Raw genomic sequence first — 24,657 nt, 5'->3', positions numbered from 1 at the left:
CATGCTCGCTGAGCGTCCGTGGTGGTGGTGTGTGATGATGTAGACATGTCTCATCTTTCGCGGGCATTATGGTAATGAGCTGACCGTGGGAACTCTTCGCTTATTATAGTAATGAGGTCAGTGGCTTCAACACAGACCCTACAAGGCTGTCGGCCTGACGGCCTCCGCATGCGGATAGTGTACGGGGGCATCGTGTCGTGCGATGTTACGCACAGTGAATACGGGTGGGTTTTTATACAGCGGCGGTCTTTTTTCGGAGTGAATAATTCGACTGCCTTGAGCAAGGCTAATGCCATGCCAATGTGCGTAATCATTTCTACACAAATACCATGCCGTGTCCTTGTACACACCCGATTGCGTGTATTCCGTATGTAGTTGCATTTTGTACACAGTTAATATCCTCATTCACATTCTTAACTGTACACAAGCAATGGCAAGCTCCGTCATGAAAGGTACTGGTCCTATGATGATGATCCTAAAGCAAGGATTTCATGATGACGTCATCACCGGTCACGTGACATCATCTTAAAGGTGTTTTATGTTAACTGTTTGAAAATCTATATCAAATCAGCCACAAGAGACAGCAGGTTTTTGTTTGCGGGATTGGGTAGGGATAAATTAGGTCTTAATTTTATTTTGTGTGCGGGACCTCACATGACCTCTACTTCCAGTCGAAACCGGAAATGCCCTCTAATTCAAATGTGCAAAAGTTAGGCAAGGGTGGGGAGTTCAAAACAAATATCGATGACATAACTAAACGCAACAGCGCCTACTAGCGGCAGGTTGAAAACTCCTTAAAACGGACTTTTTGTGTGTGGTGAAGTTTAGTGTAAGCACTTCAAATTTTACACACACCTTTACTGTCAGGCAGGCATCATTTGTGTGAAGTTTCAGATCAATGACGTTCTCGGGGTCACGTGACGCGGCCTTAAAGGTGCACTTTTTGAAGTCGTATAACTCCGAAGTAATAATGCGACTTTGTTGAAACTTGGTAGGTTGTTAGACATTGGCAAGTTCTTGTGAATTATGACGTTATTATGACGTCATTACATGATTTCTTATGATTTTTTTCATGTGTTGCACCTTTAACTCATTAATTGCTAACTGTACATGGTATAATCTAAATTATTTTTTTAAGTAGCCAGGATTGGTCATAACTGCTTTGTTTATTAAAATGTCAATTTCAGATGAGAAACTTGAAAATGTTGATAACGAAACAGCTCTGCATTTGTGCACAAAATGCAATCAGGTCTAGTTATTTTTTTTTATTTGTCTGTTTCAGTACACACAATTTTTTGCATAGTTCCTAAAGAGCAATTGCAATGAAACTTTCAGGGATCGAAGGTTTTGGTGCAATGATGATCCTAAAGCAATGATGTCATGATGACGTCATCACCGGTCACGTGACGTCATCTTAAAGCTGTTTTATGTTAAATGTTGGAAAATCTATATCAAATCAGCCAAAAGAGACCGTCGCCGAGCTCATGCGCGCGTTTTAATGCACAATGAACAGCTATCGTCCAATCATTTGCCTCCTTTGACCCCAGTGCAGTGAAGGCGCTGAACAGATCATTATTTAAAAGAGTCACTGGTCTCAAAGGTCAATAATAGAGTGTAGAGTGTCATGGCCGAGTGGTTAAGAGCATCGAATTCAAGTTCTGGTGCGTTTTCACCGGAGTGTGGGTTCGAATCCCGGTCGTGACACTTGTGTCCTTGAGCAAGATACTTTACTATAATTGCTTCTCTTCACCCAGGGGAATAAATGGGTACCTGCGAGGGTAGAGGTTGATATTGTGAATGAAAAAGCCTTTGGAGCGATATAAACTATTGCCCAGGTTGTATACTCCCAAGGGAGCTGAGAAACATTAAAAAAGGGATGTTATTGGCCCTATGACCAGGGCACTAATGTAAAGCGCTTAGAGAACTAAGTGTTAGTTATTAGGCGCTATATAAATCGAAAGTTATTATTATTATAATGCGATTAACGCACGAAAGAGATGGGAACCATCAAAAGCTCAAATATGGCCCCTGAACATGTCTGGAAGTACCGCCGAGAGAAAAGTCACAAAATTTGGACAATTTTAGCCGTTTAATTCGCTAAAAAAGGTATTTATTAATGGGAATAACAGTGTTCGTACCCGGTCTTTACTGCGTGGTAATGACGTTGGTTGGTGGCTGGCGCTGTTAACGGACCTCGCCGCCAGCCACCAACCCGGTCATTACCACGCAGTGAAGACCGGGTACTCGCACTGTTATTCCCTAAATATATTGCTATCCGTCCTGTAATTGGCGCTTGCGCTGTTGGATGTTGAATAAAATAAAAATAAATATGGCCACCAACAGACAATAGACAAATAAACAGAACATGAGACAAATACAGCATCAACTGAACTAGGTTATACTTATACGATAAATGAGATTAATAATGGTGGTTGGTTTTGAAGCGTGCATAACGTGTTTCACCAATCTCGTTTTATCACCATTTAGACTGATTTGAAGTGGGGCATATGGCGCAACGCAAAAAGGCGTAGAGCGCACGGAATGCACTTGTGAACCTCGATTAGTAGTCCATCTGGTCTCGGACCAATTGAAGTTCCAAGTGATGGTCATGTTAGGGTCACCTTGCCGTCGAGACACGATTCCTACTCAAACCAGACGAGAAATGATGTGATTGTAGAAAGAATTGCAGACGACGAATGCCACCTGCCTGCCTGACACAATTGCAGTATTATTAACACTCGGACATCGTGCACTTTCAGGCGTTAGTTTGGATATTTAGCGTGATATACATTTTGTGGCCCAAATAATTAGCTATAGACTCATTTTGGACATAACTAAAAGTAATTAAAGCAACAACAATTAAAGACGAATTGTTTATGAACCCACTTTAGTAGGTGCAACTTTATTTGACGCCCCAATGCACATGCTTATACATAATGACAGTTTTCCACAATCCATTTATAAATTAGCGTGAGCTCCGGTGCACCTCCATGCTCTGGCTTTTACTTGCAACACCACCCCAACCAAGATACCCAAATAAACAGCAAGGACACCGCTTTCAGCCATTGTACAAGTATCAAGACGAACCATTCAAGAAACATCATGGTTCCTCCATGATTCCACCAACAGAGGCCAATATCACTTCTGCTGGCTACAATACCTATGGAAATTCCACGAGAGCTGGTCGTGGATTTTGTTTGATAAATAAAAAAACAAATCGCGCTAACACGACAAATTGCATACCATTGAGCTTATATGTACATGTCATCTATAGCTTTAGGTGTAGTACGGGAACTTTGAATTTGCTTTGATTTTTTGAAACAACAACAATTGGCGGAGTACCGACTGTTTAATTAAAAACAATTCATACAAAATTAAGTATCCTAGATTAGGCAATTACAAAAGATTGAACAGCTCCATAATATAAACAGAAATAGATATCAGTGTGTCAAAGTATTATAAATTAACCCTTCAGATTCACCGGACGTGGTTGATATGTCCAAGTGGTTTAACCTTCAATATGGTTTCTATAAAAACAACTGAATTTCACAAAATACTTGGTTATTTTGTTGTTGTATCTGAACGATTCGTGGTTGATGCTGAAACGGCACTGCATAGACAATGTTATTTGAGTTCGTATATCGCTGTGTATATCTCGTCGTAATGGTGTTGGTTTTCTCAAGCCAGTGCGTAACGGGAACTGCATCTATGAGCCGACACCGAAGAGGTGAAATTTCAGGTAATTTGTATGCATTCTATTAGCTTATTTACATAAAGCTACCGTATGAAAAGATTCAGTTGTATTTGCTAAAGTCTTAAGTGTGTATCAACTCTTACAATTGATTAGTTTCTCTGGGTTGAATTACCGGTAACTAAGGGTCCCATTTTGAAGGGGTCTTAAGGCCTTTGGGAAAATTGCATTCAGAATCGGAAAAATTTACCTTTAGCGTGGCTTGGGAAATCAAGTAAATAAATGTATTTGAGTCAATCCTCCCGCTACACTTTTTCCCCTCTTTTTTCTTCGTCTTATTTTGTGGGTGGTTAGGCTTTGTGACCACGAGGGGATGCTTGGGCCCACAACAAGGAAGTTTGCGGTATCATTTATAGAAATCGACGTAAAAAAAGTCACAGTGAATAACCTTTCTCTTAAATCTCAATGAAATATGTCTGTGATTCAGTGGAACTACTTTAAACCAATTATATAGTATTTACATCACAACCATCCATTCAGTGAAGAGGCTACCTTTTTGTAAAGTGAAATTCAATGGTACAACTTTGGTGTAGAACAATCCTTCAGACAAATTACCTTTCTCAATAAATACCATATTGCGATTCAGTGGAGTTTTTGCTTTAATACAAAAATATCCTTGAATCTAAACCAGAAACATTTTCTGCTCTGAAAATTATCCCGGATATCAATTCCGTGTCAAGCTGTTGTTGTCTGAATGTACGTCTGTCAGGATTCATACCGCGTATGTCTGTTCGAAGAAAAGAGTCAGATAGCGATACAACCTAGTTAGCATTTGTACATTAACGACTCTGGACACTATTGGTAAATACTCAAACTATACTGGTCGCATAGACATAATAACTTACTCGGTAGCAAGCAATTAAGAGTTGCTGATATAATCAAACATCTGAAACAACACAACTTCGTGTGACAATGGTGTTTTTTCTTCCATTATCATCTCGCACAACTTCGACGACCAATTGCGTTCAAATTTTCACAGGTTTGTTATTTTGTGCATATGTTGAGATACACTGTGAGAAGACAAGTGAGAAGACTGGTCTTTGACAATTACCAAAGGTATTCAGTAAGACTATAGGACACTTACTGGTATTGACAATCGTTATTGTCTTCGGATGTGTATGTGCAACGCCCACTCGCTGTGTGTCTTATAGAAGAAAGCCTATGTTATAAAAAACCACAATGTACCCTTATACTTCCTTTACACTGTTTGAATCCTCTGTTATAAACCAATTTTTGTTTGAAGCTGCTTATTTGTAATCTGCTTAGTACACTCTTTCTCTCACTGAATTATTTCATTGTTCCCTCATGCGCCTAGAGGCTTTTGCATTAGGCGTTTTACAAAATGTCTTTTTGTATTACTAATATTAATATGAAAGACTTACTTGTCTATAAACTCGTTAGTGAATTCACACAGCAAGAGATGGAATTCCATTTGACAAGTGTTAATTTCACGACGAACGTGACATTTATGCAGTTATAGAAGTGTGCCGTCAGCTGGTGACCTATTTCAATCTGTAATAGGACTGTACACATTATGACGAGCCGCTCCCTTTTCACCGCCTTATGCCTTAAAGGTACTTGACACTCTTAGTAATTACTCAAAATAACTGTTAGCCTAAAAACTTGGTAAACAAGCAATGGAGAGTTGATGATAGTATAAAACATTGTGAGAAACGGCTCCCTCTGAAGTAACGCAGTAAATTTCAACTAAAATATTTGAATTTGATTTCGATACCTCAGAATTAGATTTCGAGGTCCCGAAATCAAGCGTCTGAAAGCACAACTTCGTTTCTTCCATTATTATCTCGCATTTTTGACCACCAATATGAGTTCAAACTATCAGAGGTTTATGCATAATGTTGAGATACACCAAGTGAGAAGACTGGTCTTTGACAATTACCAATAATGTCCAGTGTCTTTAAATGCATGCCCTATCGGGTAACAAAAACGGGGCTAAAAATATCATAATCGCGTAAGATGGCTTTTTGCGAGTCTTTCTGTAAAGCACCCGAAAAAGGTATTGTTATTTTTTTTTACACAATACAAATTTGTTTAATTTCATGTCAACTCAGTTTTGATTGAAAACGTTTTAATTTAATTTAGTTCAAGTATGTTTTTCATACTTTCAGAACCACCCTGACTCATTTAGAGACTAACAATAAATGGTGTTACCGCAAATCTTTACTGTTTGGCTTTAATGTTGAGTTTGTCAGACTTTCTTTCACGAATCGTCAAGTGAACTATATTACAGTCAGTTTATCCCAAGCGCTCACTACCCCCTGTAGCACTACAGCCAAGCAGTCTGTTCATTTTATGCAAACCGCTCTATCGCATTACACACATGCCTATCTAGTAATTACCTTTTTAAGGTAGGGTAAGATATTTACTGTAATTTGGGGAAGTCATTTAGAGGTTTTTTTCCATTTTTTTTTAACAATGCTAAAAACGTGACCTTGCTTAGGTTGATATAACTGATAATCTATATACAATATGATTTTGTTTTGTGTGTAACTGTTTTGTGTATTGCATGCATGCAAGGAAAGTTTCCTTCATGGTAGAAAAAACTAAACTAAATTTAATTTGATTGAACTGGTTAATTATGAATAAAAAAAAACTTTCATAACGGTGACTGTGGAATTATTTGGGATTTCCCAGCAAAGCTAATCTCCCTGTTGTTTTTCTTTAATGTAAACCGATCGAACACTACTAACAAAGAGACTCACATGGTGTTACCACAAACCTCGCTTGGTTATACTCCACACCATGCAAAGCTTCAAATCTTACTCAAACAAACACAACACAAACATCAACAACAACAACGACAACTATGAATATCTTACAAAAAAAAAGAATATTTTGTCACTGTGCATGCCTTCACCTTTATTCAATGTCCTTAATTTGACTTCAGTGTTATTGTTCTAGCTCGGAAGTCTCGTATCAACAAACACTCTTTCATGATCTTGTCTAGTCTTGTATAAATGTAGACAACCAATGATGCGTACAGCGTCTGATCACAATTTAAAGGACACGTTGCCTTGGATCGGTCGAGTTGGTCTTTGAAAAACGTTTGTAACCGTTTGTTATAAAATGTATATGGTTAGAAAGAGGATATTAAAATATAATACAAAGATCCACACAAATTTGCCTCAAAATTGCGTGGTTTTCCTTTTACTTTACGAACTAACACGGTCGGCCATTTATGTGAGTCAAAAATGTGACTCCCATAAATGGCCGACCGTGTTTGTCGACGAGGTAAAAGGAAAACCACGTAATTTCGAGTGATACTTGTGTGGATCATTATATTCTACTTTTAAAACGTCTTTCTAACCATACATTCATAACAAATGGTTTCAAACGCTCTTAAAAGACCAACTCGACCGTTCCTTTAAAGCCGTGATCTTGTTCTTGTTTTTTTTGTGTAACATTTTGTTGACTCAAACATCTTCCCCTGGCTCACCGCGAGGAATAGTTTTGTATTAATATATTTTATTCCCCCCAAGAGTCAGGAGAATATGAACTTAGGTTAAGAGGTGCTTGCATTAAAGCAAAACGCATGTAGCTTCGGGACTAGACAATTTGGCGCGAGGCACGCTTTACAGATATGCATTTTAGGAATGGTTTGCATTTCTTGTCTTTGTCTGTTTCTAGATTCATTTTACAAATTCAAATCATGTAATTTTTGGAAAAGCTTTAGCAAATGCAGGGGCCCCTGTGGAGAACGCGTAACTTAATGGGATCCATGAATATTAGAAACACAATGTTTATTTAAACTATTTCTAAGAGTGATCACCAAACGTATAGCTTTCCTTTAACGCTCAGTTTTGTCTTTGATGTTTTTTTTTCTTAGGTGACAAACACATTTGTATTGTTCCCCCAAATTTTGCAGATCTTTGCAGTATATAGGGTGCCGCCAATGCGGTGTTTAGGTAGCTTGTTTCGCAGACTGCTGCTAGTGTTATTGGAAGGGTCCGAGTGAATGACGGCACACACACGCCCCTAATGAAACGACGTTAAAAACAGGAACTAGTTCGGAGGAAATCTAATTTCTTGCGTTCTAGTTACAAGCTGTCCGGTAGGCCCCCAACTCTACCGATATAAAGTATTAAACATCATCCTTTAAAGGTACAGTTGCCTCATGCAGTCTAAGTCGCAGCTTCGAAAACGCTACAGTCACAATCAAGCGATGTGACTGCTCGTTCTATCTAGAGATTTTATTTACATTTGTCCCTTTCCTTGGTTTAATACATTTCTCCACCCCCCCTTAAAAACAGGAGTCATGAAAAAGAAAAAAAAAATTCCATGGAGCTGATTATGCTGAAGTATGTAGGCCTAACATTAAATCAATCAACCGAATCAAATATAGTATTCATGGTGTGTACCGATCTGATGATTTTCCATTACACCATCGATTCTTGGAAGAAGCGTCATATCCCGTGTTGGGTTTTGATACCTTTTTGTTTTTGGCCATGACACGAATCACTACTCACTGTGAACAATAATATGTAATATTGTAGAAATGCATCATTCTTCACAACCGAAACATCTGATGACATCGTTCTGGGAAATTGGGTAGTTCTTCTCCCACTAACATGAGGACTGTTGAAAAATGAGTACATCACAAACTGCAGTGGTAATTCCCCCTCCTCTTCAAGTATAACCTTGCTCAAGGCAGTCGCATTATTCGCTCCGAAAAGACGCCGCTGTAAACCCACCCGTATACCCTGTGCGTGGTGCGTGCGATCTCACCGCATGACCCACCCGTATACACACTGTCACATCGTACGAATACTGTGCACACGAGTCATCCGCACTCGTACTACTAACCGCATGCGGAGGCCGTCAGGCCGACAGCCTTGTCGGGTCTGTAACTTCCGGGTTTAATGTGTTGTATTGAAAAATTTCCACAAGTGGAAAAATTGGGGGGGGGGGGGCTCTCGGATATGCTAGTATGCAGCCCATGAATATGTATATCTTTCGTCAGACCTACCAGACAACACAGGATGTGAGGCAAATGAATTATTCATTTTGACGTCCAATCACGCACGCCTATCATGCTCGCTGAGCGTCCATGGTGGCGGTGTGTGATGTAGACATGTCTCGTCTTTCGCGGGCATTATGGTAATGAGCTGACCGTGGGAACTCTTCGCTTATTATAGTAATGAGGTCAGTGGCTTCAACACAGACCCTACAAGGCTGTCGGCCTGACGGCCTCCGCATGCGGATAGTGTACGGGGGCATCGTGTCGTGCGATGTTACGCACAGTGAATACGGTTGGGTTTTTATACAGCGGCGGTCTTTTATCAGAGTGAATAATTCGACTGCCTTGAGCAAGGCTACTTCAAGTAGGGTAACTTGCAGTTCAACCAAAGAGGGCGCTTCCCCCCTTTAATCACTTTGTCGATAATCATCAGCGTTTCCAGAAACGGGGACGACCTCAAATAAAAGACGATTTCTAAAAGAGTATCACAAAGTCACAAACAAAAAGTTTTGCCAAACCTATAAGGTTAAATACTTATTTATATATAGGGGATTAACACAGACATTAAGTTCGAGAACCATACCTATGTTATGGGAGATTCTGCTGAGATTATGGCGAGCTATGTACACTTCTTGTGATAGCGCCCTCTTTTGAACCCTCCTCCTCCAGCCCATGTTATTTCCCCATAATATTTGAGACAGAATTTCCGAGACAAATTTCCCTAGGACACTGGCACTTGGAATAATAACACTACACTTCGCTTTGCAAAAGATTATGCGTCAATATCATTTAAACAATATAGTTACTTCTCAATATTTTTTATTTTAAAACGTCGAGTGTTTACAGAAATTGTATCTTTCTACTTCTAAACCGTATGAAGTCAATAATATTAATATTATTTGTATTAAAGAGCAGTGTTTTATTACCACTTTAGCTTTCACATGAGCAGACTGAATTCTCACCTTCAAGGCCATCAGTGAGTTTTGCAAACCAAAACCTACAGACATTCCATCTGAACTGATTACAATCACACTAGACTAGACTTTGAGATAAAGGTTTCGCAGCGCTTGACAAGGATTGATTTTTTTAATTGGGGGCTACTTGTCTTTCGTCCGAAGAATTGCCTCCACAAAACCACTTCTGATCCACTTTCAGAGAACTGTGGCCTTGGCAACTTAATTTATTACTCCCCTCGAAGTAGCACGGACTTTTGGTTCGAGATTAATATCTTCAATTATAAAGTTGCTACTTCCTTGCGGATGAAAAGATACTTTGGGTTTAATAACACAGCAATTGATGCGTAACGAGTACATCACTGATCCTGCTACGAGAGTTAAAGGAACTGGACACTATTGGTAATTGTCAAAGACCAGTATTCTCACTTGGTGTATCTCAACATATTATTAAACAACAAATGTGTAAACAATTGGACTCAATTGGTCATCGAAGTTGTGTGCTTTTCAGATGCATAAAAAGGCCCCAGGCCACGAGTATTTTAAAATTTTGTGAGAAACAACCTCTTTCTCAAAAACTATGTTAATTCAAAGGGAGCCGTTTATCACAATGTTTTATACTATCGACACCTCTCCAATGCTCATGCCAAGTAAGTTTTTATGCTAACAAATATGTTGAATAATTACTAAAAGTGTCCGATGCCTTTAAAAGAAAACGTGTTTCTTTGTTGTTTTGTGGTAATCGTAATATATACAAACTCAAATAACATTGTCTTTATCGTCTCAGCATCAACCACGAATCGTTGAGAACAAAAACTTATAATAATGTAGGCCTAGTTGTTGATATAAAAGACATTTTGAAGGACTGGTACAACCACTTGGAAAAATCAATCGTATGTCTGTTTAAACTGGAGGGTTTATACCTTCAAAAACTGATTATGTCAAATGTTGTGTCTTTCATTAACGGATCGTAATACATTTTGTTTTTTTGGGAACCGTTCGATTGCTTTACTACTAAATAAATTACGATTGTACAATAAAACAAACCCGGGATCATTAAGACAGTCACACTGTTTGACAAACTAATGTGCTGCCGATAGGATCCGGTAGCACGCACTGCATGCAGTTGATTACCTCCCAAGTTGACAGTAAAAGTTGCCTCATGTGACAAGGCTATATAAACTTGTAACATCATTTTAAGAAATCATCACGAGAGTTCAATAATGCATGCTGTCGTATTTCCTTCAATGTCCGTTGCATTTTGCAAACTGCAACAACATTTTGCCATCCTTTTTCCAATTTCAGACAGAAATTTTCTCCATTAATAACCATTAATTTGAAATAGTTTTGTTGTTTAGTCTGTTTTCAAAGCTGTAGCACTTCCGAAATAACATGTGTTTCCGAAAGAGGTGGACCTAAAACAATAGGCCCCGAGGACAAAGTACTCATGTACCTCTCGATTGGTTACATATCTACACTTGAAGAAAAATTGCACTCTTTGTTATCACAACGTAAAGTTGCAGATACTGGCCATACGAATTGAGATCAGGTGACTGAGATTAGTGAGATCAGGTGACTGTGATCAGGTGACTGTGATCAGGTGACTGTGATCAGGTGACTAAGATCAGGTGACTTTATCAGGCTACATCAAGCCTGTATGCTTCGGTTTGGAAAGGGAAAGGGCAAGGACACCCAGGCTTTTTCGCATTGGTAAAGGGCAACCTGAGTTAGTTGTAAACGTAAATTCCGGGGATTTCAAGGGCACTAGGCAATGACCAGAGGGGCATAGAGGCAACCGCATCCGTTGCCTTCTTGAAGTATCGGGCCTGGTAGGGATCCCCCACCCCAACCGCCTATGCAACGTGCTGCCGACATCAAAACAAGTATAGCACTTCATAAGATGTATTGGCGCTAGAAGGCTATCGATGTCATATTCTTTTTATTTACTTCCTTCTGCAGGACATACATGCACTGTCGACGGGAAGACTTACGATTCCAATCAAGTGGTACCAGACATCAACTCTTGCAAGAAACAGTGCCGATGCTACGCGTCTCTCTTCGGTAGGACCGGCCACGTTGTTTGCGCTGTCAACAGGCCGTGTAAATACACCAATCTCTGCGTCAACCCAATTGTTGACGATTGTGGATGCCCCAAATGCCAGCCGGGAGGAGGGATATGGACTCTTGAGTCACGTGAGCAAAAGGACAGAAGACCTATATAAAAGCTATCCGATAAGTTAAATACACTGTCTCAACAGAGTTGTGTTGGCCTCCCTGTTCATTGTTTACCTCTTGCCGTTGTTGTGTGCTTACTGACTCTCTCTCTATCTCTCTATTCATATAATATTTCCAGTTCACTGCTTATATTGATGCGTGCACTTGAAGTTGGGTGCATTTCTTATTAGTTCACGACTCAATAATTAGGCCATTGAAGCGACTTTCTGTTGTGGTCTCGAAAAAGCCGAGCAACTTAAGTACGATTGAAACAAATATTGATAGCATAAACAATCTTAACTTTAAAATTATTATTATTTGGTTTATTAGAATTGAAAATAATCCTCATACCGAGTACATACGATTTTGAACAAAACCTGATGAATGCATGATGACAAATATACAGGTATCACAGTAAAGAACATCAGTACACACTGAACCGCTATTATATCACAAACATATCGATGTACACGGTGCCCTACCGTTGGCTCCCTGTTTGTGCACAAAACAACACCAAAACAGCTGGCCAATGCCGACGTGCAGTTACCAAAACCCAATTGTATATAGAGCAACTTAAGCATAAAAGTGCTTTAAAATGTTTGCTAAGCAAAAGTAAGCGGGATACTTGTGCCAGACTGCACATAAAACTGGTGCTGTTTTAACACACAGTGGTGTAATCTTTGAATCTCTTGTCGGTATCTTCAATGACACAGGTGTAAGTTCTAACACAAGCTTTTGCGGTGTTCATGAACCGTAAAAGTGTCCACTTTTTTTAAGCTGAGTGCTACGATGTGTGTGGGGAAAAAAAACGTGACAAATGATTGAATGAAATTACTCTTTGAATCAGCATTCCTTAGATAGAAGAAGAAAAGAAACCTTATATCATCGTCTTGGGGAAATTGTCAAGTTTTGAAGAAAAAATCGATTGTTGTGCACAATCAATTTGTATTTCACCCGACACCTAGTTCTGATTCGGAAACGCATTTTCCAATTTCCTATTAGTTGAATTTCAATTCTCTGGACGGTAGATTTGTTGCTTGTAATAAGCTAATGGAATGATATCGTCGGGTCTGGAGACACATGGAGGATAATAAATCGTACTGTAGAGAGAGAATCTTATCTCCTAGCATGATTGTGCTGAGACCCATTTCTTAGGGGTCCCACCATACAGTGATGAAAAGAAGGGAATATTTTAAGTTCTTCTTTAGGATTCGCGGTTGTTTTGCTATGCTATTGGCACTTAAAGGCAGTGGACACTATTGTTAATTACTCAAAATATTTATTAGCATAAATCCTTTCTTGGTGATGAGTAATGGGGAGAGGTTGATGGTATAAAGCATTGTGAGAAACTGCTCCCTCTGAAGTGCCATAGTTTTCGAGAAAGAAGTAATTTTCCACGAATTTGACTTCGAGACCTCAGGTTTAGAACTTGAGGTCTCGAAATCAACCATCTAAACGTACACAACTTCGTTTGACAAGGGTGTTTTTTTTTCTTTCATTATTATCTCGCAACTTTGACGACCGATTGAGCTCAAATTTTCACAGGTTCGTTATTTTATGCATATGTTGAGATACACCAACTGTGTAGGCTAGTCTTTGACAATTACCAATAGTGTCCAGTGCCTTTAAAGGCACAGCGGCCGATTTCACGAAACGCTAGGATTAATCCTATCTGGAGTTAGGACGAGTAACCCGTCCTAACTTAGGATGAGTTCCATGCGTCATACGTATCTGGTTACGGAACTGAACCTGTCCAAAGTCCTAAGATTAATCCTAAGTTAGGAAGAGTTTGGTGAAATCGACGGCTGGACACGTTTGGTGCTTGTCAACGACCAGTATCCTCACGTTTTGTAACCCAACATTCAACATTGGCATGCATAAAATAACAAATCTGTGAAAAGTTGGGGATCAATATTGGTCAGCGGAGTTACAAGAAATAATAAACGCAAACCAGATATTACCGTGAGAAAATAATTAGCTCTTAATAAAAAATACACGTGACTTCAGAGAGAGTCGTTTCTCAAAATGTTTGATAGCCTATACTATCAACAGCTCTCCGCTGTTCGTTACCAAGTAATTTTGTTATGCTAATTAACATGTTGAGTAACTACCAAACTGGTCTGATGCCTTTAATCCTGATTTGTTATGGTTTGAGATCCAATATCCGTTTACGTGTATGAACTTTGAGAACAACGTGTGACGTCATATTTCAGATGACCTACATTTACAATAACACCCAGTCGACTATAGCTTTATGAAAAGCACGACGAATCACTAGTTGGTTGTTGTTATTATTTGCTTATCATTCCATTCCCGCTTAGTACCCGGTAAGCAGAGCAATCAACAAATCTAGCGCAAGATGGTTTTATTGATATTAATCTATGATTGAAATAGCACTGATTGAAACAAATCTTTACCTAGAACTGTATTAAAGCCATTGGACCCTTTCGGTACAGAAACAAAAAAAGTTCACAGATTTACAAATAACTTACAGGGTTTACAGAAGGTAGTGGTGAAATACTTCTCTTGAAATATTATTCCATGAAATGCTTTACTTTTTGAGAAAACAGTAAAACAATATCAATTCTCGTTAACGAGAATTACGAATTTATTTTAAACACATGTCATGACACGGCGAAACGCGCGGATACAAGGGTGGGTTTTCCCATTATTTTCTCCCGACTCTTCCGATGACCGATTAAGCCCAAATTTTCACAGGTTTGTTATTTGATATAGAAGTTGTGATACACGAAGTGTGGGCCTTGGACAATACTGTTTACCGAAAGGGTCCAATGGCTTTAAGCGTACAAACAAAATTTACATCAATTAAAAAACAACATTTGCCTTCTTTTCAACCCAAGTTCATTTTATGCAAGACTTATCTTCATTATTATTTGTTGACTATGATTCATTACAGACACTGTGCTTTTGTCCGAGAACCGCCCGGCTTGGCAAACGTCGACCCAATCATACCGAGGGCTCGCTCGTGGGGCCAGGCTGGCAGTAGACGGTGTGACGGATGGGGGCTTCTTCGGGCGAAACTCATGCACTCATACGGGTATAATGTACTTCTGAGACTGGGTCACGTACTGTTCTGTTTTTCTTCCCGGAGGAAATTCATATTTAGCTTTTCGTTTTCAATGAAACATGCGCTGGGATGATATTGAACGAAAGAAGATGAAGGGGATTGGGGGAAAAAGGCAACACGTTTTTGAAACCACGGTGAAACAGTTTTCTCGCTTCTTTTAATATTCCGGCATTGTACGAGCAATAAATATGGATTTGTTTTAGAGATTATTGACTCATATTCCTAGCTTGGCGAATGATGGAGAAAGAGGGGCTCTTAGGTCAAGTTGAAAAAAAAAAAAAAAAAAAAAAAAAAAACACATTGAAAAACATTACTTTGAACATACAAAAGAAAAGGTTTTCAATGCAAGATTCAAATATGTAAATGAATTCAACTGTAAATGTAAATGTAATTACGACTTGGACTTGGTCACTCAAGCGCAGGCATCAAAAGTTATTAATATTTATGCGGGTAGGTTTTCTTGTTCAGTTTTTGCCTGATTGCAAAAAGGCTTTTGATGGAAACTTTTCCTTTCAAAACAACAAAACATAAAAGAATATTTTACCTTTTGTCGAAACGCATAATAAGACTAAAATATTCTTTTTGGAACCACAATTTTATTCACCGGTGATTAGTAATATCGGCGCCCACATGCCGTGATCAAGAAGATTGCCGTCTAGTGAATGTTCTCTAGCTCTTGAATAAATCATAAAGGGGTGTTCAATCTTTTAAATCCATCGTGGGAAGGAAAACGACTTGGCATGGCGCTTTTTGTCCACTCTTGAGTTTTACTAAATCTATTATGATGTAAACGAGTTCCACGTAAATAAATCCTTGGCCGAGTTACATCAATTGCGTCGTGTTATATCACAACAGAAGAAAAGTATTAACAAACGCATGCCTACTTTGATTTATACAACATGTAAGTATAACTATAATGCTGTTATATTCACAGTACAAGTATAACTTTCACACCATGCATGTATCTTACACCATTATTGTATATAAAACTATAGGTTTGTGGTAACACCATGTATGTATCTACTTGCCAGGTGGTAGGGTTTGTTCTTAGAGAACTGTCTTTCTTTTCTCTACTACCGCGGAGTAGATTTATCGGATGTTCGGGAGACTTCTCAGTTCTCAGAACTGTCCCACTCTAAGAAATACAGTTCTCTAAGAACAAACTACCTGTGAAGTAGATACCCACATTTTACATGGTGTTATCGCAAACCAAATACCTCACCATGCAATGCCTCAAATTATATATAACCATAATGTAGTTATAATTATTCACAGGGCAAGTAAAACATGGGATTTGAGGCATTGCGAGGTAAAGGATCAATACATAATTTGGTTTGTGTTACCTGGCAAGTAATTGGTGTTACCGCAAACCAAGTAATTTTAAGTACAATCATAATAGTTTGATTTAAGCAACAACTTATAACGCATTGTATACTTAATTAATACAGCAAGACACTTTCAACCCTGGTGGAAGGTGGATCTAGGAAAAAGCTTCGTCGTCTCCAGGGTAGTGATATTCAATCGAAACGGAGTATACAGTAAGAAAACACTTTTGTTTGAATTAGTGTTATTTTAAAGATGGTATGATTTTATAACAATCTTTGGACAAACTGTTTTTTTTTCTTTTTCTTCTTCTCTCTTTTGCAGGGGGGGGGGCGTGGTCAAGCGGGGCAAAATTATGTATCGGACAGTTCATAAACGTATTTTCAATCTCGCTTTTGAAACATGTGGTGGGAGGGTGGGGGGGGGGGGGGGCTCCCGCCCCTCCATGGTTACAACCCCTGTCTTCTCTGTAATTCCTCTCGACCATGCTTTTTAACCTTTAGAGAAGCGACTGATTGGTGCTCTGGTACGTGTAGGGGACAGCGGGGTTATTTTCCGAAACCAGCCGTGTGGGACTATCGTAAGATCAGTCGATGTTGAACGCAATCAGAAAATCACAAGGGTATGTAAACCAGACACGAGAGGGCGCTCTGTAAGCGTGCAACTGCAGAAACGGCGCCAATATCTAACGCTTTGTGAAGTACAGGTGTACGGCTACGAAATACCAGGTAAGGAAAATTAACAAGTCAAATTCTGATCATAACATTGCTGGTTTAAAGGCAATGGACACGTTTGGTAATTATTCAAAATCTACTTTAACATAAAAACATTATTTAGTTACGAGCAATACTGGTTAAACATTGTGAGAAACGACTTCCTCGGAATCAACATGTATTCTTTTGAGAAGAGGGTAATTTCTCACTAACAATTTTACTCTGAGATCAAGCGCCTAAAAGCTCACAAAACAAGGGTGTTGTTCTTTCAATATTATTTTCTAACAACTTCGATGACCATTTGGGTCAAAACTTTCACAAAAAAGTTTGTTATTGCAACATTTTGCTTACAATATACCTAAGGTGTCTAGTGCTTTTAAACACACACCCACTTACGCAAACCCACACAAGTTATTCATAACTTGACATGCCATTAATCTTGTAACACAAAGCAACTACACATGTTATGTCCCCAACCATCGCGTGCAAATCCCGGATTTTGACAACAAATAAAATACTATTCATGAATATTTGCTCTGGTTGTTTATTTGTTTACGGTCTGTTGGTTTGTTGTCCTGGCCCTCTTTAAAGGCACTGGACACTATTGGTAATTGTCAAAGACATAGCCTTCACAGTTGGTGTATCTCAACATATGCATATAATAACAAACCTGTGGAAATTTGAGCTCAATCTGTCTTCAAAGTTGCGAGATAATAATGAAAGAAGAAAACACCCTTGTCACACGAAGTTGTGTGCGTTTAGCTGGTTGATTTCGAGACGTCAAGTTCTAAACTTGAGGTCTCGAAATCAAATTCGTGGAAAATTACTTCTTTCTCCAAAACTACGTCACTTCAGAGGGAGCCGTTTCTCACAATATTTTATACCACCAACCTCTCCCCATTACTTGTCACCAAGAAAGGTTTTATGTTAACAATTATTTTGAGTAATTACCAATAGTGTCCACTGCCTTTAATGCACGAGAGTGCAAAATTTGTATTCAATCCTCCCTTTGTCAAATACTATCAGACAAAATTGCCCTGGGCGTTTTGAAAAAAGCAACAGCATGCACAATATTATCCAGCCTTCGGGTAAATTGATAGTATTACTACTACTTTTCTGATTCGCCTGAACGAAATATATACCTCAATATTTCACGACTTAAAATAATGTATTTAATCACGGCAACATGAAAATAACTAAGAGAATCAATGTGTGGTGAAGAGGTTTTCAACTAGTGGTTTAAACCCGCCGAGGCCTGGTTCTTGATAATTTTACCGAGACAGACGAAGTCGAGGTAAATTAATCAACACACTTTGATTCCCATTCATATCACCTTTTCGGTCAAAAACATCAAAAAGTAAAATAAATGCAATAATAATTATTGATGATTTCTTTCAGCACAACACCCCTCCAGCTATGAAATGGTAAAGCCCTCCGCCACCCTCGGGTAAACAACTCCTTATAAAGGAATGCTGTGCGCGTCGCGCGTATCGCGCGATGTGGCACAACTGTTTCAGCCGTTGCTCTCGACCAATAGTTATGAAGAAACTGTCTTAAAAGAACAGGTGCAAGCTCGCGTGTCACGCCCATGTTTCAACACTTTTTTACTGGTCATAAACAAAGGTTTATACACACCCACGTGACGCGCTCTCCACCAATAGGAATAGCGAAACTGTCTGAGGTATTTATTAGTGCATTATCTATCTTTCTATGTATGGAAAGAACAAAATTCGGCACACCCGATAAACAAAATTGGTAATGATAATGAAAATCCTATACGAAGGTTCTCCTGAACGTTGACAAATTTATGTTACGCAGAACGAACACCGTGAGAATGAGCTTCACTCGAACTGTTTTGGAACTCATTAATAAACATGTCTTAGTCTAACACTGCAGGGAGTCTAAAGAGTAGAAAATACGCAAAAGCATTGCTTGTTTATGGGCTAATGGAATTTATCAAGTTTATAAATCCGCCGGCTTGCGACTGGCCTGCTTCAGCAGTGGTGTTTGAAATGTGACATGGTGTCTAAGCTTTATTTAGGGAAATTAGATTGATTCATAAAATCTGGAGCATGTTTTTCACAATTTCGAGGAGAAAATGGTGAAAGAAAAATGTTTTGCTTGAAAATACTGTTTCGACAGCAATTATTAGCTGTAAATTTAACTTTTTTACAAACAAAACAAAACGAAAAATTTGTACTTCAGAACTCACCTGTTCTGTACAACAGGAAAAGATTGACTAGCTAAAGAATGGGAACATGTTCCCCTTAATGTCCTCACCCATCGACGTATGATGAAAACACAAACAACTTACCTGTATGGCGTTGAAGCGATAAGAAGTTCAAACTGAAGTAAAAACGATGGATGACAAATCAGTCCCGAACGATACAAGAGGCACCAAATTCAGTCATGCCGATAGAGCAGACAGAATTGAAATCTCGTCCAGTAAAATGCACTTCAAAGAATGAATTTGTCTCCAAACCACGAACAGTTAGTTATAACCCCGTATGGTAAAAATGAAAAATGAACAACCTGAAAAAATTAAGTCATGCATGGATCGTCGAAATGAAATGATATCGTGCGGGTTGTTCTATAGAGTTGTGCATCCGTCACTTCGCTGCACAAGGACTATGCTTCTGTTGCCGCCCCTTTTCCCATGTACGCTGAATTTCTGAACAAGATAGGAATCAACATATTTTGAAAGTGTACCCAATCTACCTACAACAAATTAAACCAACTGAACGTGTGTTTACTATTTTACAACCAATTTCTAAAGGTTCCATATCTTGGCAACAAAATAATAAGCCACTCCAAACAGTGGTGTCTTAATTGTATTGCAACTAAAACATGTCCAAAACTTTCGACAGGACAAAACGGAGCAGTGAAAGCGTTCGGGGGTTACCCACCCATCCCGTCGAATCTTCCACAAACTCCGGGCTACCCGGCCGGGTTTATTCCGGGCTCATCTTCCACCGGAGGGAATTGCTTCGTTCCGGATCCTCAGAATAAACAACTCCTGGTGATCCCGGATGGCGGTATTACTCTACTAGGTAGTTGTGCAAAGTGCAGTTGCAAGGCAGTGTCTACATTTGCATCAGCTAAACAAGTTACTGACAGGTGAGGTCAATTTGAACCCAACAAAGGTGGCAAATTCAAATAAGCATGTAAGCACAAAATCTTCCTTAGCACAGAAAAGTGTTGCTTAACAGGAATAGTTTTCCATTCAAAATTACCTTAAGCTTACATTCTGTGACTGATGCCTCACTTATTTATTATTGTTGCTCCGCAAAGAAATTTGACTAGCATAATTTTCTGCTGAGTGACTTTAAGAAATTGGCCGAGGTGACGCTTCCGAATTCTCTGACCACATTCATTCAACGCCTGCTGGTTCACATAGTAACAGGCGCTATCCCACACTACTCTAGGCTTCACACTGAACAACGATATCAGTAATCAAAGATTGTTTCTATGAAGAGGATTTAAAAACAAAATTGAAGAGAGATGATGGAACACATGCTGCCTCATAATAGGCGCCGTCAATGTTTCCTAATTAAAATATTTTGTTTTCTAGGTCCTATGGCCTACAGCATGTACCTTCAACACAAATTATTTTCTAAGTCCGAACCAAAGAGTCCCCTTAATGCCTATTGCGGGTGCGTCCGTTTAGCCTCCCTGGGTCTACCCCGCGGTGCTCACCCTGAAAGAGCTAAACGGACGATCACTCACCGCTCTCGTAGTGACGTCATGAACCTGGGGCCAGCCCCCAAGTGACCCACTCCACAAGCAGGGCACTGGGGGCTGACCCGGGTGAGCCCCAGGAATGACGTCAAAGCTATTCGAACGCACCGGGGGCAGACCGAGGTCGACCCAGGGAAGCTAAACGAACGCACTAGTATTGTCTAAGTAAACTAATGGTACACACCTACAGCATGTGCCTGTCAGGGTCCCCTGTATACTCACACCTATACCTATGCAATTATAAAGCACTGCATTCCCATGCCATAGTAACCTGTGTAAAGTATGAACCAAGGGTTTATGAAATCTTAAATGCTAGTTATCCTGGGGGGACCCACCGTGGTGTAGTGGGTGGATGTCGGACTCCGAAGCGAAAGGTCCCCGGTTCGAGCCACGGTGGTGGCAGCTTAGTGAGTGGCCGGCCGCGAAGTCTCACCCATTGAAGTCTCACCCGCGAAGTCTCACCCGAAGTGGCACCCATTGCACAGGCTCGACTCATCACGCAGGGGCACGCATTTTTTCTTCAAATAATTCATTTTAAGTTAAATGAAGAAATATTTAAAATATTCTTTTCGGTCAAGAGTCCGGAGCCCTTCCTCTGGGCCACGCTGAGCCATCTCCCTGACCATACTTCCAGGGGATTATAATGGGCGATTGTTAAATCATTATTGACTTGTTGTAATTGATTAAGCCCAGCCTAAGGTTGTGTCTATTGTTTAGGTCCAGGATTGTTTGGATCCAGCCGTGGTTGTGGACTCAACAACAATGGCCCAAGGGAACAGATTGAAGCTGGGCAGTACACCCAGTTGCTCACCTGGTTTTAAGACACTGTGTGGGATACCAGGGGCGTTTTTTTTTACATTGAGGTTTTTTCATGATTTTCTTTATGGAAGAACCCTCTCACGAAACTGGTTGCACTTTATATCAAGGCATGTTAGTGGCCGAACGGTGTAATAAGATAATAATAAAAAGGTATTTACATTGTGCTTTTTCCAAAACATGATCAAAGCGCATAACAAAGAAAGTGATAAATTAAAACTAGCAAGAACGAATCAATAATCCACTATTTAGGAAAGAGAGTTTTAAGTTTGGTTTTCTTTAAAGTAACAACACAAGAAGATTTACGGACATTAATTGGGAGATTGTTCCAAAGTTCAGCAAAGTTAAGACTCAATACTCAAGCTATGGTGTTTCTGATCAGCAGTGTGGATTCGAACCCCGGTTTTAGTAATACGTCGGGCAAATTTCATAAGGTCTGTAAGCATACAAGCTTGACAACAATTTATTACCAGCCGAAATTTGAGAGACACGGTTGATCTTGTTTTTGTTCGGCACAATGCCGCCACAACTCCGAATGCACTATCGGTACAGTTTCTGGAGGTCGGTCGACAATGCAAATACCCTAATCTAACAGTAAACCCAAACAAACAAAACCATCACATATGTACAACAAATGAAATATTGAGTTTGCTTATTATAACAAGAACCTCAGCCAATGATAGCCTTTTACGTGTCAATGACGTCATAAGCAATCAACCCATTAGAACGCTGTTTCTTTGTTGTTATATATTAGGGGATGTGAGTGTGACTACTCAGGATGCTGTGAGTACCAGGGAAAACACTATGCACTTAATGAGGTCGTTCCAAATTACGAAGGGAACCAGTGCAGCAGACTTTGCAAATGTTTACCGGTACCCAATGGCGGGAAACCAGTCATTGCATGTTCAGCAAATAGCAATGTTTGTAATTTCGAGAGCAGATGTGTTCACTACGAGTTGGATAACTGTGGCTGTCCGTTTTGTCAAGAAGGTATGTTTTGATATTTTACTGTTTGGGTACTTTTTGTACGACACGAAACAAAAACGTCCACAGATTTATATTAAACTTACACGGCTTAGGATAACGATGGTAGAAAGCTTCGTTCCCTTAAACATTTTACTTGCTGATGTGCTGTGGATTTCTGAGAAATGTTTTGATGTGCCTAGGCCGTGTGAGACCATACGCAATCTAATGATACAGTTGGATTTGTTTAGGTGACATTATTTCCCACTCTTTTTTATAAGGTGTCAGTGACTGTTGGGGATTCGATCCATGGACACAGAAAGACGTCTGTGTACCAGACGGCCATGGTCAGGTTGTAATCAACCCTGAGCATCCCGACTATGTATGCATGTGCATGTATGTCGTCACAATCCAAGTCAGTGGCAACACAGTTATCCCTCATAATAAACTAAGGTGAGTCGGTGCCTCCAAAGGCACTAGCTAATCATTGATGAAATCACTTAAAGGCACTGGACACATTTTGGTAATTTTCAAAGACCAGTTTACTCACTTGGTGCATCCCAACATAGTGAACATTTGGACTCAATTGTTCATCAAAGTCGCACAAAATAATTTGTGTGCTTTCAGATGCCTAAAAAGGCTTCACAATAATTTTGCCATTTTGGTCAAAGCAGTGTTTGTTTAAAATCAGTAGAGCACAAACAATACCGCGATGAAATAGTAAACAAATTGATTTTTAAATCCCTGAAAATATAATTATCGACCATTATGCCCCTTTTCTGGGCATCTACAAAAAAGTTATCATTAATTAAACCAATTTGTCTTTTGGTCTTTGTTTGATATTACAGGAGAGCTAAATGTGGAAAACTGTCGTAGAAACTATGCCAGCCGCAGTCACCCACTCGACGACAAACGTTCGATTCGATTACACAATTAATTGTCAAAAAGCTAATAGTTTACATAAGCAAGGCTTCTGTGTTTTCCTTGTGACTTAGTATTACAATTCTTTGGTCTTAAAGGGAGGGTATTGGTAGCCACTCTTTACATTACTGGAAAAAACAGCTTTCGATAGTGTAAAGCATTTTGAAGTTTCACTGCAAAGTAACGTGCTTTGTAGAAAAATATCAGTTTGCCCTTAAATTTGAATCTGAGAAGCGTTACTGTCAGTTACGTTTCTCAGATTGTGTTTTTTCCTATTTTGTGATTATTTTGCTGTGTGGAATTTCACTCTGGATGGTCGACGATATCTCGGTCAAAAACGCGACCATCTTTTGAAATGATATTTTAGAGGTCAGTTTAATTGTATACACTATTAACATTATAATAGCATTAAAACAAACAAATCGGTTCCAAAATCCAAATGTATGATTTGCCTTTGAAGACTGAGAATGACATGCTTTAAATACAACTATGTTGATTTTAAACCCCCGATATTACCAAAATATAACATTGGGTTAAAGTAGAGGGCATAAATTATATAAAATATAAAATAAAGTTTCAAAATATAACACACAACTGTAACTTGGAACTACCGGTGTGGCAGGACTTCTGTGACCCCCCCCCAGACTATGACGGATGGGGGTAGACATTTCGTCTGAGTGATAGCGCCCTCTTTTGAATCAACTTCCTTTAGCCCACACAACTTCCTTTGGAACACGCACAACGGTGGACAAAATCCCGGATGCAAAGCCCACGAAAACTGGTTTGATTGATAATATTTAACAAATAGTCCACAACCCACTGCTAAAGTCACATCAATACATGCAAGTGAAGTCTCTTTCAATCTACGGCCGTGCTAACATCGAAGTGTGCTTTCAATAAAGGGAAGGCCACGCCCCACTGTCGCTTGTTATTAACAGTTCACTATGCGAAACCGAATTGCGTTTATTAGCAACGGTAGTAAATAGTTAACGCTCTATTTAATCACAGGCGGAATTATCAAGGCGACGAGGTCTAGTTTTTGTAAATTAATAAGAAGCACTTTGATCAATCAGTTTGGAGGTCTCTCGTGACCGACATTACGGTGGGGACAGAAATCTCTGTGTATACAGTGATTAACACTATTATGTGGCCCCCGAGTCTACAGTCATGTGAAGGCGAGGGGTCACGAGGTTACAATA

At 39.4% G+C, this 24,657-nt stretch overlaps 1 protein-coding gene across 1 annotated transcript; it reads left to right on the top strand.

Moving 5' to 3' along the window:
• The first annotated feature begins 3,663 nt into the window (after positions 1-3,663).
• On the top strand, positions 3,664-23,436 carry LOC139941772 (uncharacterized). Its single transcript, XM_071938387.1, has 9 exons — positions 3,664-3,739; positions 11,642-11,875; positions 14,814-14,954; positions 16,433-16,522; positions 16,811-17,035; positions 19,888-20,137; positions 22,329-22,564; positions 22,819-22,990; positions 23,386-23,436. Exons 1-9 carry the CDS (start codon positions 3,664-3,666, stop codon positions 23,411-23,413), a joined length of 1,452 nt encoding a protein of 483 aa, XP_071794488.1. The 3' UTR covers positions 23,414-23,436.
• The last annotated feature ends 1,221 nt before the right edge of the window (positions 23,437-24,657 follow it).

Source organism: Asterias amurensis, chromosome 9, assembly GCF_032118995.1.
Source record: "Asterias amurensis chromosome 9, ASM3211899v1".
Taxonomy (NCBI): Eukaryota; Metazoa; Echinodermata; class Asteroidea; order Forcipulatida; family Asteriidae; genus Asterias; species Asterias amurensis.
The sequence above is the reverse complement of the archived record's forward strand: the minus strand, read 5'-3'. Positions and strand labels throughout refer to the sequence as shown.

Coding starts and splice junctions, on each gene's coding strand:
- LOC139941772 (XM_071938387.1), top strand. CDS start 3,664: ATGGTGTTGGTTTTCTCAAGCCAGTGCGTAACGGGAACTGCATCTATG. Junction 16,523..16,810: donor CAATCGAAACGGAGTATACA/GTAAGAAAACAC, acceptor TTTAACCTTTAG/AGAAGCGACTGATTGGTGCT. Junction 22,565..22,818: donor CTGTCCGTTTTGTCAAGAAG/GTATGTTTTGAT, acceptor CTTTTTTATAAG/GTGTCAGTGACTGTTGGGGA.